This window comes from Aplidium turbinatum, chromosome 2, assembly GCF_918807975.1.
Source record: "Aplidium turbinatum chromosome 2, kaAplTurb1.1, whole genome shotgun sequence".
In the NCBI taxonomy this organism is placed as follows: Eukaryota; Metazoa; Chordata; class Ascidiacea; order Aplousobranchia; family Polyclinidae; genus Aplidium; species Aplidium turbinatum.
The window spans coordinates 17232339-17246763 of NC_137473.1; the positions used below are offsets into that span (position 1 = coordinate 17232339).

Here is a 14425-nt window from a genome sequence, read left to right on the forward strand (position 1 = left end):
TTGGCTAATTCTATTACTTTGCCGTTTTTTTGTTTTGCAAAACAAATATTATTTTCAGAAATACCTTTCTCATCTTACCATAAATGTGACTTGTCAAATCCTACTAAGCAAGCACTATGACTATGATGACCCTGCAGTAGAGAAAGTGTCTCGGCTCATGGCTCAAGTGTAAGTAACCTTGACTAGAATGCTTCGAAATGTTCCATTTCAAGGTAAATTATTAATAAAAATCAAGCCCACAACGAAAACAGAATTTGATAAAGCAAATAAAGCGTAAACTGAGCAGTGAGTAACCATTCGAATTAATTTAACCATGGGTTCCTACCATTCCTAGTTTAATCTATCGTATTGGGTCATATTAGCTAAAAAATACCTTTGGAACAACTTTACTGTAGGCTACTTTAAAATTGAACCATCATCCAAAATTGCCTCCAGCCCGGTCTCACACATTGGCGGTGGATCTCTGAGCCGTCGATGATATTAGCAGTAGCTTAATGTTTGTAGTTGCCACTTCTTCTTCTCTCGTTTGACTTGTAGCAGCTTAGATTGGCAATGCCTCCTCGTGCAGCCAAGATACGGTAGTTGGGTCCAGTTGTCGAATACCAGTGATTCCACTTGGGGGTCGTAAGATGGAACATTCGTGGAGTATGTGTTGCATTGTTTGTTCTACCGCTCCGCAGACACATATCGGCGAATTATGCAACCCCCACCTAAACAGATTAGCTCCAGTACAGCCAACGTCACATCTGATCCTGTTCAATGTGACCCATGCCTTTCTTGAGAGGTCTGCTCCAGGAGGGATGGAGAGTGCTGGCATAACTGAAAACTGGGGAGGGATATGTGGCAGCTCGTTCCATTCTTGGGCCCATGTTTCCATGCAGCTGAAGTTCTTATCCACAAGTTGTATAGCGTATTAGCCACTAATTACTTGGTACAGTACGAGTTCTAAAGAAATGCCTCTAGCTCATATGTAAACTTCAATTCTAAAGTAATCTTGATCTTATTGATCTTTCAAGATCAACATCACACAAAAAGTAATCTTAGATCAAGATTACCAAAATAAGAGTGATCTTCAAGATCACGCTCATCTTTGCCATGGGGTACAATACAACAAGTTTAAAGGACTGGGGACATTTATCGCAGCAAATTCGAGTCGTGAAAGCTCCCATTATGCGAAAACGTGTGGGCAGATTCGTTGAGAGGATATTTCAGGCCCGGTACCTATGAGATTCTCGGGCACCAAATCAAGACACTTCTAAGACGAATGCGATATATCCAAAGAATAGCCTACGCAGTGGTTTCTTCAAACTCCAATGCTCTATAGAAAATCTCCGGGATCCTAAAATTATCCCTGCCAGGGTCGAAAAGTGCCCCTACCTCTCGTCAACGCTACTATGAGTTGTCATATATGAGCAATAGAAAAACAGTAAAACAACAGAACAAGCATTGCATGAGCCATTGCATGAAAATTTTAGGCTACAGAAAAAAAGGAGGCTCATATTGGATGTTTGCACCGGGGCCTCAACTAAAAACTTTACGGTGGCAAAAAGTGTACCCAATTTATTGTTTTAGGTTTGGGGAGAGTGAAGATGCACATGAAATTGTTACCATCAATCTGTTTCCTTTCGCAAAGTACATCCCTCCTTTCAAAGGTGTATGGGAAAGAACAAGAATTAGGAATGAAATACTTTTGGAAGGTAAGATGACATACCCGATACCCACCAATATTATGAACGCTATAAAAGTGAGAATTATTTTAAAGCAAGGGCCTCAAACACACGACAATGTTTTGGTGCGGCCAGCGATGCATTTTGGAACTTTTTAGTAATTAGCAATAACAGCAACTGTTCAAGTGTCACATATTTTTTTACAGATTTAAAAGGTAAAACTCAATTTAAAGTTGCTCAAAACATCTGAAAATGCCCATCAAACCTCACACAACTGTCGCGCTGTCGCTATTTCCTTGCTGCGATAAGTACATATTGTTACATCACAATAACATTGCCTATTCAGTTCTTGTGCCTACGTCGCAATTTGCAGCAGTCAATTCTTCTAGAATTGTATTTTTTCTATTCTGAACCCTCTGTCTACCGAAAAAAATATATACAAGTTTTACCGTGGGGGTCCATTGGACCCCAAATTTAAAAGTACTTGTTTTGAAGAAAAAAAATCAGCTCTGATGGTCATATTAAAGCTCAATAAGAAAGGACGTAACAGACGACAAAAACCATAACTTATAAACCCTGTAGAAAAATCAAAAATACTCGAAATTTAACAAACAAATCATACAGTAGCCCATGCACAAAGCAAACTGATACGGAATTGGTCTATTCTTGAGCAATAGCCACACTACTGAGTGATTTGGCTAAAAAACGCATATAAGCATAGCATCTTTTCACATATAAACTAGGTGGGCAATTGCCCACCTAGTCCCTTTGCTTGCCCTCCTAGCCCTTTCTTTGCCCCCCTAGTTTGAAACTAGGTGGGCAATTTTTAAGACTTAATTTTTGTTTAAGTTAGATCCAAGTTAAAGAATGAACTGCTAAATGGAAAGCTTTAGCGCCTACATTTAGAACTTATCAGCCTACCTTTGACCTTACTTATAATACGGTATCCTTAATGTTCTATTTAAGCAGATTAATTATCAATTTGTGTTGTGAGTAGGCTACCTCAAACTTTGTGTGAGATTCTGAATGTCTGAATTGCAGAAGTTTGTTTCCTGATTTTCATCAAAATAAAATACCAGCTCTTTAGAATCATCTAATTCTGCAAAGATTCAACTCATTATAATATCTTCGCAGTTGTGTTTCATATAGATAGGCTATATTATCATAGTTGTTTCTTTTTACTTTAGTACAGAGACCTCTGCAACTAAATGTTGCTAGATTAAATTTTATTACATTATTATTTATAAAATATTGTGGGCGGCGATGAATATATGAATCAATTATGTGTCTCAAAAGTTTAGTCTAGGTATAATATGCTTTTTTATCCACAATTTGTCTGAGAAATCTACATTTTTCAGCTTATGTTTTACGCTCTTTTTCCCATCATTTACGCGTGAAAAGTACCTTTTTTAACATAACTCTCGCGCTAAAAGTTGCCTTTTTTTAAAATTTGCCCACCTAGTCCCAATTTGTGAAAAGATGCTATGCATATAAGGCCTACATATTAGTTCACAAGAAATATTGTGAGTTTATATATTATCGCATTTATTACAAATGAATTGCGAGTGTTCTTGGCAAACGTTGAGTTTGTAAGTAGCACAGAATTGTCTGCACTTTTGATGTTTGTGTCTTTCGCAAAGATAGCATCTAGCCTTCTTTGATTTTAGCGCCTGATCTTCAACAGCTGTTTCTTTTATTTTGTTGCGGATTTAGATGTCTTGTTGATATTGAAGTCGAAGCTGGTAATCAAGCAAGCTCTTTTCCTAGTTGGATCTAAAAGTTTCTTCTCTTTCATGCATGCATGCTTCAGTGCTGTGCTGCTATTTTGGTCTTGCAATTGATGCCCTACAGGCCCGCAACCAGCAACTATTTTCGGGGGGGGGGGGGGGGCATTTAATTTTTATCAAAGAACCAGTATTAAAATGATGCATTGTGACATTTTTATGTTAATGTCCACGCCTATTGATAATGGACAAGAGAGTGTGGCACTACCATGTTACGGTTCAGTGGTCATAACTTATGTCAATCACGTTTTTGTTTAGTACAGCATTAAAGGAAACTAGCCTTTGTAACCTTTTCTCATTTAGCTATGACTACCCAAGGAAGAAAATTACGATAATACAAATATTTACAAATGCCTAAGCACAACTGAGTAGCTTATTCACCACGCTGTAGTAGCTGCTTTTGATCTCGAATTATTTAGTTGTTTTTAAACGCTTTTTATGGAAATGATGGATGCTGACATTATGTATACGCTAACGAAACAGATAATGAGGATGCCAGCCTAATTTATCGAACAAAATCGTTAGCATGGCTTCCAACCAGCGTAGCCTACTTTCGGTTTCGATAGTCTACACTCTACAGAAGGGTTTCCCAAACTTTTTTGCGCCACGGACCACTATTTGTGAATCTGTTTATTCGCGGACCCCCAATTCCAATACAATGGTAAAAATGAATAAAACCGAATTTTGTTTATTTAAAAAACTGACAACATCAATGGGATGGATGGGATTGCTTCTTATTGCATAAGTCATCAATTTTGGGAGTTATTTGTGAAAGGCAAACTATTAAGTCAGGGTCCACGGAAAGTCTGGACCTGTATATTGTCTTCATGTTGGTAAGAGCTGAAAATGCTGTCTCACACATGTAGGTCGAGGCAAAAGGCAATACAATTTTAGTTTTCTTTTGCGATAGCAATGGATATTCCTCCACAACACTCAACTAGAAAGATGCAATAGCTGTTTCTCTTTGATTGAAACTAAGCATTAAAGTTCGATCACATGATAATTCGGCTAATTCTTCTTCTTCGCGTCCTGACAGATCAGTCTTTGTTACAAAGAAAGGGTTTAAAATCCAGTCGAAATTCTCATATGTCTCTTTTAAAAAGTACGGTAGCCTACTTCTTGAAATGTGCAGAAAGCAATTCCAAATGTTGTGCAACGTCAGAGAAAATCAAATCTGTATTAATTAAGAACTGCGGCAATTATCTTTGACTGGGTAGGCTACGTACTGTACAACGCATATGTGTGACTTTTTAATTTCTTGTCATATCGCCACGGACCACCTGTGCAGTCGTCGCGGACCACCAATGGTCCGCGGACCACAGTTTGGGAAACCCTGCTCTACAGTATGGCTGTACGTGTACGACGCACGTCTATTCATAATACATTTCATACTGCATAGAACGCTAAAAAAAATTTCAAAAAATTTCGGGGGGGGCAAATGCCCCCAATGCCCCCCCCTGGCTGCGGGTTTGATGCCCTATCACAAAGCATTGACAGCAGTGACATCAATTTTATTGTAAAATAGAGCTATCGGCCATCTTCTCGTCATTCTTTTGGAAGTGTATTTACTAACCATTTTGTCAATAGTGTCGACTACACTTTTAGTGCTGTTGTAATACAAGATTACTTCGAATGCAGCAGGCTTGGGATCCATTGGACCCCACGGTACAAGGTGGTATTATTTTTTTTTAGGTTACCAATTTTTGCTTCAGATCAATAATTATTATATTGTCCTAAAGATCAAGCAAAGCTGTGAAAAGTCAAGATATATCAATATCGCATCTGCTATATGTCCTGAGAAATCGCAGAGCAAAATTGGTTTTGGGGTCCATTGGACCCCACGGTAGACAGAGGGTTAAAAGCCGGTTAAATCGTTTTTGCTCCGCAGGTCAAAGTCGTTGCGTTTGCAATCTATTTGTTTTTATTTTTCGTTCTCGTTGTATTGTGTGCTCACATTGTCTTTTTATCTCTTTGTACCTACTACTGTTTCTGTTAGGCTTATTGCCATATTATGGTCTTGGAGCGTTCTCACTACTTCTTTTATTGCATTCTTATTGGGTGATTTTGTTTGTGTTTACTTCTTATTGTGTATCGCGGCCTTCGGGTCAATTTACAAGTATTCATTTGGCCCTTTAAAGCAATTTGAGTTTGAAATCCTCGTTTTAAAGTTACCAAATTCAACAACACGCTCGTGAGGCGATCTACCAAGCTGGCCTCTGTGACATCATCTGACGCTTGTGTATGTGTATTCACTTCATTAACCCATCTTTAAACAAATACGGTATCTCTAAAAATAGCATACAGCAGGGATGAAGGAACCATTTTAAAAGTAGGTGGGGCCAGAGGCGTAGCAGTCAAAGTCAATCGAACGTCTGGGGGGCTTCGCCCTAACAACTAAAAGTGCAATTAAAGAGCACATCGCCTCTTGTGAAACGTGCACTGACAATGTCTCGATCGGCCAGTTTAAAATCATCTTTCGAGGCAGATCTGATTTTCAGACTAAGATCATGGAAGCCTTAAGAATCAAACGTAACAATCCATCTCTCAACCGGCAGTTATTCGCCTGTGGCTCATCGTTCCTTTTTGTGTGTGTTCTAATTGTTTGTCCAATGCCTGTAGTCTACACCTCATGTGATCTGTTTCCCACCGTATAATTTACTTGTAATCATCCTCGTACCATTTGTTCAGTTTGTGCTTTTCAGTCTGGAGTGTCGTTACAGTTACAGTGGAAAGTCAAATTTATCTTCCGATTTTTCATTTTATGTATAACTTATTGCAGATTTAATTCCTGATGAGGACACACGTACGTGTCGAAAACGTTTGAGTTTATTTTAATTACCGGTATGTTATATTTTTGTGTGTAATAAAGTATGTTAATGCCGCTAAGGTTAGCCTACTATATTTTATTTCTCTATGCTTTATAGTGCTGTACAAAATATGGAGATGAACACACAAATAAAAAAGAAACAATACACACACAGTTATAATATCACCTGGGATAAACAATTTGCAGCGTTATAGGCCTACAGTAGGCTGTGCGCATATATGCCGCAGCACCAGCACCAATATGCAAATATAATACTGGCATCAACAATGCACAGCTAATTACCACAAAGTTTCAATACCAGGAGTACCGGTACTGGTATATACACAATTAGGCCTACACATATATAACAGTTAGCAAAGTTATCCAGGAGTAACAGCCTGCGGTATTATGTGCATACACAACAGCTGCACCACCAATATACAAATATAATAGGCCTGCTGGTATCAAACAACAACAACAACAAGGTTCCTTCAACTGTCACTATATTGGTGACTGCTACTGTATTACACTTGAAATTTTTTCCTAAAAAAGTTAATAATACGATCATTGAAAGCAATAAATTCTTGGCAAATTGAGGTGAGATCAACCTGATCGATCAAGTTTTTGTGAATGTGTTCAACTGTTCATCCTATGGTTCAAGTGCTTTTGGTTAATCTGCTTTTTAAGTAATTTTTCACCAGTCTGTAGCACGAAAAAGACCTTTTTACAGTAGCATTAAACATGGGGATTTTCAGGTAAAACTGTATCAGTTTTGATAGATTTATGTAAATGTTTTATCTACTTTAACAGCTTGAGTTCGTTTTCGAGAGAAATAACATCAATATCCCCATCTAGCCTGGTTTAAGTGCCTTCTTTTAGAGACAAAGTTGCTGTATCCTCTACCCTTGCTGCAGCTAAAATTACTTTATCTATATAACAAAAAACTGCAGGTTATCTTGGTCAAATCTTTCCCTACATTTTCAAAAATATTTGGCTTTCAAAAGTGGGTGGGCCAGGCCTACCCAGAAAATAAAGTAGGTGGGCCCAGGCCCACGAGGCCCACATGGTCTCTCCATCCCTGGCATACAGTAGTGGCAAATGCCATGGTTGTCAGGCAGTCCAGAAAGTACTCGCACAGTAGTTGATTAGTTTGAACATTTACGACAAATAATAGAAAATGCTTTATTTATGATACAATTTAGTGACTTTCTTGAACCATAGACAGATAAAACCAAGCAACCACAAGGCATTTAACATAATGCATTAAAGTGAACATAAACTATAAACTACGAACGTTTTCGGCCATACACATGTTTGCCCTTTTCAAGTAACGAAAAATAACTGATTTTACATCTACATTGAAAATAAATAACTGATCTACACAATGAATTGAAAAACGAAATGCATAAGAATGAAACGGCAAAGCAGGAGAGAAGGCATGGACTTCTAAATAGTAGCATCTGGACTGGAAACGTAGTGACCAACAAAAGGCCAAACAGTTGGTACAACAGTTGGCCAACAGTGGGCCAACAGCCAAGTAACTAACCCTGTTGGTCCACTGTTGGCCAACTGTTGTACCAACTGTTTGGCCTTTTGTTGGTCACTGCGTTTCCAGTCCAGATGCTACTATTTAGAAGTCTATGGGAGAAAGGCACATCACATGGCGGTTAATTCTGCGAGGCAAAAACGCAACATATGACAAATTAAGAAAAAACGTTAATCAGATAGGAAGCGCCTGCGGCAAACAACTGCGTATTAAGGCAAAGGTTGCAGTATTTTATGAGTAAAGCTTTATTTATGGTCCAGTATTTTCACTCATATGATAGAAAATTAAACATATTGGCACAAAAGAAAGTCCAAATGATTTTCTACCTTACGGACACAGTATATAAAACTAGGTCAATCTGTCGTTTTCTGTCCGAGTTTTAGGTTACTTTTCCTGATATGCTCAGGGATAAAGTCTATAATGAAGTTCCAGGCACTTGTTGGACTAGTTTTCAAAACATATCTACGGGCATAATACGTGGGACCAGAATATTTTCTCAGAATGCTTTGGATTGAATTCTTCCCTGAGTTCCTAATGATGAAACGAGGGCCATTTAGGTCCCTCAGTTCTATTACGCCCCAGAAGTAGGCCTACATTCTGTTTTGGATTATCAAAGGAAAAGACACTCGGAAAGTTTTTGTTCGAGACCTTAATTCGTGTTGACTTTGCTGTTTTTCATCAATAAAGCTATGTTTTTGCTAATTATGTTAACTAATAAGTTATATGCACATCGCACAGGTTTGTCAACATGACTACTTTTGGTATCCAAGTTAAATTTTTAAATTTGGCCGTTTTTTTCACATTTTGATAAAGATATAATTGTGTAGGCTATATGTGCAGGGCCCAAATTTATTAAAGCTTACAATAGTTAAAATTAAAAGACATATTGCAGCATTGAAAGCTTTATAATTTTCACAAATAGGTAGTCAAAATGACTATTTTGAGCATTATAGTATCACACGAAACATTAAAATAGTTTCCTTTTTGTAGAATGTTTGGATCCTATAATAAAGGAACACAAAGCAAATTTGGATCCTGACAACTTGAAAGATTATATTGATTTGTTCCTGCACGAACAAGAGGTTGGCAAAGACAAAGATATATTTACTGTAAGTTTTATTTCCTTAACCCTGTGGCGTTCACCTTTCAGTTTGAAAAGATTTCGCCCCTTCTGAGCTTAGAAGTCGTATATCGGGAGTGCTTAGCATACATCCATTGGCATCATTATCCGTGACATCGATGATTGTGTCGCAATGGTTTTTCTTCTGCACTTCACTGGTTTGACACCATGTTCCTTGATTCACAGGATGAGCAATTGAGACATCAAATACTTCATCTTCTGGCAGCCGGTACTGAATCTACCTCTTTAGTGACGTCTTGGGCTATTCTATGCTGGCTCCACTTTCCAGAATATCAAGAATTAGTACAAAAGGAAATCGACACTGTTCTAGGTAGTTTAGAGCGAATTATAGCCTACTTTGGAATTATACTTTTGGAACTTTACTTTGTTGGAGCCGAACTTACACCAAAATTGCTTTTTTTAACAAAACCAAAACAAAGATTTAAATAAATGTAGGTGTAGGCCACAATAGATTACTTTTTTTATAAACACCCTTATAACTAGGTAGGTAGTTTAGAAAGAATTATACCTTTGGAATTTTACTTTTGTTGGAACCGAATTTACACCAAAATTGCTATTTTTTAACAAAACCAATAAATATTAAAAAAGAAATGTAAAAAGGCTTCCACAATTGACCATTTCCATATCTACGTTTCATGCGATGGCACCAACACACCATTAAATTCCTTCTCGTATTCGTGACTGGCGTTGGTGTCATTCTTGTCGGTATCAACGCGGCTGGATGTTTCCCGCAATAGTCGAATGATTTCTGCTTTGATTTTTTCAAGCATTGTTTCGTTGATAAAGTTTCAGAGCGCAGCATTGTTTCATTGAAAAGCATTTCAATGATAAATCTCCCAAAAGGAGTCATTTTTTTACTTTTTAAATTGGAAAGTAGCGGATAGCGGGAATGTGACCGAAAGAAATGTAGCGCCGTTTCGCTACCGCTACATTTAAAAAAGTAGCTCCACTACTGCAGCCATAACTCCAATAAAAATGTAGCGGCGTTACTTTTATCAAAAAAGTAGCACACTGCCTACCCCTTCATAATATTGTTTGCCGTTGTAAAGGGTCGTCAGACCACTCAGCATGCGTCAGAGTCAGACCACTCGGCATGCGACAACTCAGCAAGCACATTTCAGCTACTTTCAAGTCATCAAATGAGATTTACTTGCTTACTTCGGACTTGCTTGATCATCGTTTGATGAACTGAATTTTCTGACTTGTGATATGCCAGGTTTCGGCTTGCTCAGTTGTTGCTTTCTCCGTTTCATCATTTGCCAACTTCAGCCCCTTGCTGAAATGTTGCTAGCTCAGTTGCCACTTGCTCAACTGCCATTTGCTCAGTTCACAACTTTTGACTTGTAGGAGACTCGTTGTAAAGATCTTTAGACTGAAGCCATAATCATTAATCAAATCAAGGCAAATAGGCTAACATAAAAACTTGTTTATAATTTTGTACTCCAGGAAAAGATAAAAATCCAACCATGTCAATGCGAGATCGCATGCCGATGACATGTGCTTTTCTTCATGAAGTGTTTCGTTTCCGAACTCCACTGAACACCATGTTTCGTCAATCGATCAAACCAATATCAGCGATGGGTTACTCCATTCCTGTCGGAACAATGGTAAGTAGGCTATTTGCACCATGGCGACTTGTATCACTGTGCTTTGCACTATTTCCTGAGCAAATGAAAACTCTCGAAACAACAATTAACTTAATTTTCTTTCACAATGAAATGAAAATGTATTTGAATATTATTTTACCTATTGTCATATCATATTTTCATAGATATCTCTTCTCTTTCATTTATGGAAAGAATCTAGCCTAGCTTGCAATGATGTTAGGCCTATAGGATGTGCACAAAGCTATTTTGCATATCAAACTTTGGTGGAATGCAGGCTACCTCATACTTGCTTTTTTCTGTTTTAAAAAATAGTTGGAATACGATATGTTAATTTAAAATAAGAAAGTTATTTCAGTTTGAGTGAAGAACACAAGTTAGTCAAGCGCAAAGAATAAATTTATGAAGGCAACCGTAGCGCTACAATCCAGTAAATTTAATGCAACAATCTGTGTTTACGAAATAGACTATCTGTGTTTAAATAGCCTACGTTTCTGACAACTGACTTGAACAATGCGACAAGTCTGATGGCACATCTGGGGAGGGGCAAATCCATTAAGTCGTCTTAGGAGAAGAAAACTTCAACAAAACACGACGTTGTAGAAGTCTACATTAATCCGAACTTGCAAAAACACCTTGAACAAAGTTATTTTTATATGTTTTAAGGGAAGCGATCGCCTCAATCCCCGCCGGGATTCAAAAATACGAGTAGCCTATTAAAAACAAAATAACAAAATAAAATGGAGGGAGTTTAAATGAGAGATCACAGCTGATCAAACGTGCTCAATCTGTTGAAGAAGCAGAGCACTATTAAAAACAGTAATTTTCCCAAGCTGTTTCCCAAACTTATCTGGGCTTAAATGATCTCACAAGAAAGCAAAAACTTTCAAAAAAGCTGCCCAACTTTTAACTTTTAGATCAAGGAAAAAGAATCTTCTTGAAAAAAGCACAGTTGTTGTGTAGGCTATGGTATGATACGCTACATTATGAAGCTATTAAGCCTACCGCCCATGGAATGTGATCAAGAACTACAGTAGGCTATGTACCTTAATACATTTTATCTTTTGTTAAAAATGCACAGGTATATTGTAAAGCTAACATGGACTTCACAAACTATGTGTATATATGCTTCAGTTAAAGCCAGGAGGCTAAGTGTTTGTTCTTCTTTTTCTTCGTTTGAACCTTTTTCGCCACTCCAGGGGTCGAGATGCTTTGCCTTTTACCACCCTTGGGCAATGTATGCGACGTGGTCTACATGTTTGGGCCGGTGTCGAGCAGCCATTGAATTGATTCGTCATCCAGTTCACGCAGACCCCGCACACCATTTGGCGCATGGTAGATAGCGCAGTTACATATGGTGTGGTCTGCGGTTTGTTCCTGCTTGCCACACTCACAGATCGCGGATGGAGCCATCCCCCATTTGTGCATGCTAGAGCGGAATAGTCCGACGCCAGTACGCAAGCGGTGGATCCGCACCCAGGACTTCTTTGCCAAATGCATTCCAGTTGGGTGGGGGCTGCCGGGCCACTGTCGGAGATGAAACTTTGGAGTCTTGTGGAGTTCTTCTTTCACTCCAGTCGCCGGGGTTGCTCACTCACAGACTCGTAGATACTTGAGTGGAGCAAGTGGTTGGGGTTGGTAGCGCGTCGAGAAAGAGACAAGATAGCGTCTTCGCGACGAAGTTCAGCTGATTGGATGCCTGCAAGGACAGGGAGATTGTCCGATGGTGTAGGTTGCAGGCATCCTGTCACAATAAGCAAGGCGTCGTTTATGGCAGTGTCGATTTGATGGCAGTGGGCATTACGGCTCCAGACAGGTGCACAGTATTCTGCTGGAGCGTGAACTAGCGCAATGGTGGCAATGCGCAGGGTGTCAACTCCGGCTCCCCAGCTTAAGCCGGCCAGACGCCTTAGCAAAGCTCTCCCGTGATTTGTCACAACCTAATATCCACCATTTTCAAGTTTTCGAGATAAACAACTTTTTGTGTTTATAGCTGTAAAATTAACAAGATAAAACACTCGAAGTTGACTTTTGGAAGGCTGGAGCGGACAACCAAACAAAATTTTTAAGAATGAAATTTGACCCAGGTTTTTGTTTGTTTATTAAAATATGGCTTATATTTGGTTTTGCCAGATAACTAGTTATAAAAAAAGTGTTAGGTTTGTATGATAAAACCTAACATATAGGCTACTCTCGATGCTGACTTTAGCCGTCTTATTGGCTTATTTAATGTTATGTTTTTGTATGATAAAGCCTCATATAAGCTAAATGTTGACTTTGACCACACTATGTTGGCTTTGTAAGCCTAAATCAAACCTAAAGTACCGGTAAGCCTCTGGATTTCTCCCAGAACTGTGTATCATCTCATCACTGTAATCTCTAGATGACTTTGCTGATATCACAAAAAGCCTGCTAGGTTAAAGGCTATCGCTGACTCAAAATTAGTTGCTGGTAGCCTACTTAATAACCATGCCATCATTTAAGGCAGAGGTGACGAACCTGCGGGCCGCATGCGGCCCGTCAAAGAGTTTTGTGAGGCTCGCAAAACGATTTGACAATCGCTCATGCATTAAAGACAAAAGACATCTCAAAGCTGTTTTATGCATTCACTGGTACACCTTTCCTTTGCTATTTTCTTGCCCTAAACACTAACTTTCAAGGTTTAAAGTTAGAAAATAGGAAAGCTATAAGGCAAAGTTGTTAACACTATTCACCAACTTCACCTTGTATTTTTGGTCGATTCCAATCTATGACGTCATAGAATTTTGACAAGCGCTAAGTTGTGTGGCCCGATAACTCATGTGTAATTGACAAAGTGGCCCACGACCGCAAAAAGGTTCGTCACCCCTGATTTAAGGCTACCGTACTACATTGGCTCATTTGCTGCACAGCATCTGGGACGGTTGATTAAAAATGACCAAACACACTGAGTAGCGTAGGCTACTCCCGGGCCTCTGCTTTAAAATCTTAATAATCGTATGCAAGCTAAGTTATTTAATGTACCGTAAAGTCAACTAAGCCATCAGTACACCAGTAGGCTACGAAAACTCAAACTGATCGGCGAGACGTAAATGATACGGCATTTAATGAAAAGAAAAGCTAGTGTGTTCGGATGGACATTTTTAGGCTAGCCTACATAATTAAACTTACTTAGTGCTTGACAACATTTTCGCCCAATCTACTTTATCAAACGCTTTTAAATCCGCTTCATGCAACTCAAGAGATGTAAGATGTTGTGAAATAGCCTGCTGCAATTGCTTCTGAAATTATGGCTGTCACGTGACGATATCCTGTTACGTGATTGGAGTAGATGAATATGTTAGGTTTTAGAAAATTGTTCTTGCACAGATTAGAATATGTTAAGTTTTACCCACCAATTATCTCGAAAACCATACTACATTAGGGCACAAATTTTTGTCAGGAGATGCATGAAGTCTTTAAACGTAGAAAAATGCAAAAAAGTCATTTTCGACAAAATGGCGCATATTAGGTCTACCAAAATCACGGGAGAGCTGTGCGTGTTGAGATATTTTTGCGTAGTGACTCTAAATATTGACGGTAAGTGAGCGACCTGTCCAGGACTACCCCTAGATATTTATGGTTTGGGTAGTTTGGGCAGGGTCTTTTCATTGGTGTTGATTTTGAGCTCACGCTTTGCTTCCCGGTTGTTGAAGTGGAAGGCTGTCGTCACCGTTTTGGTTTAACTGAGCTTCAGTCTCCATTTCTGGAGGTATGCCGAAAGTGTCAACATTTTCTGGTTTAGAGTTCCTTGTAATGTTTCCCAATGATTCGGCAGGTGTAGAATGGCCAAATGATCGGCATAGGCGTACTTTGCGGATACCGTGTTTGACAAGTCGTGGGTGTAGATGTTAAACAG

At 38.8% G+C, this 14425-nt stretch overlaps 1 protein-coding gene across 1 annotated transcript in view; it reads left to right on the plus strand.

Moving 5' to 3' along the window:
- LOC145788381 (cytochrome P450 2J6-like) overlaps positions 1-14425 on the plus strand; it is a 48630-nt gene that overhangs the window by 5688 nt on the left and 28517 nt on the right. Inside the window, exons 4-8 of the mRNA XM_082600150.1 lie at positions 59-168; positions 1573-1697; positions 8794-8912; positions 9110-9254; positions 10391-10551. Coding sequence (XP_082456276.1) covers positions 59-168; positions 1573-1697; positions 8794-8912; positions 9110-9254; positions 10391-10551 — 660 coding nt within the window. The remainder of the gene's footprint in view (positions 1-58; positions 169-1572; positions 1698-8793; positions 8913-9109; positions 9255-10390; positions 10552-14425) is intronic.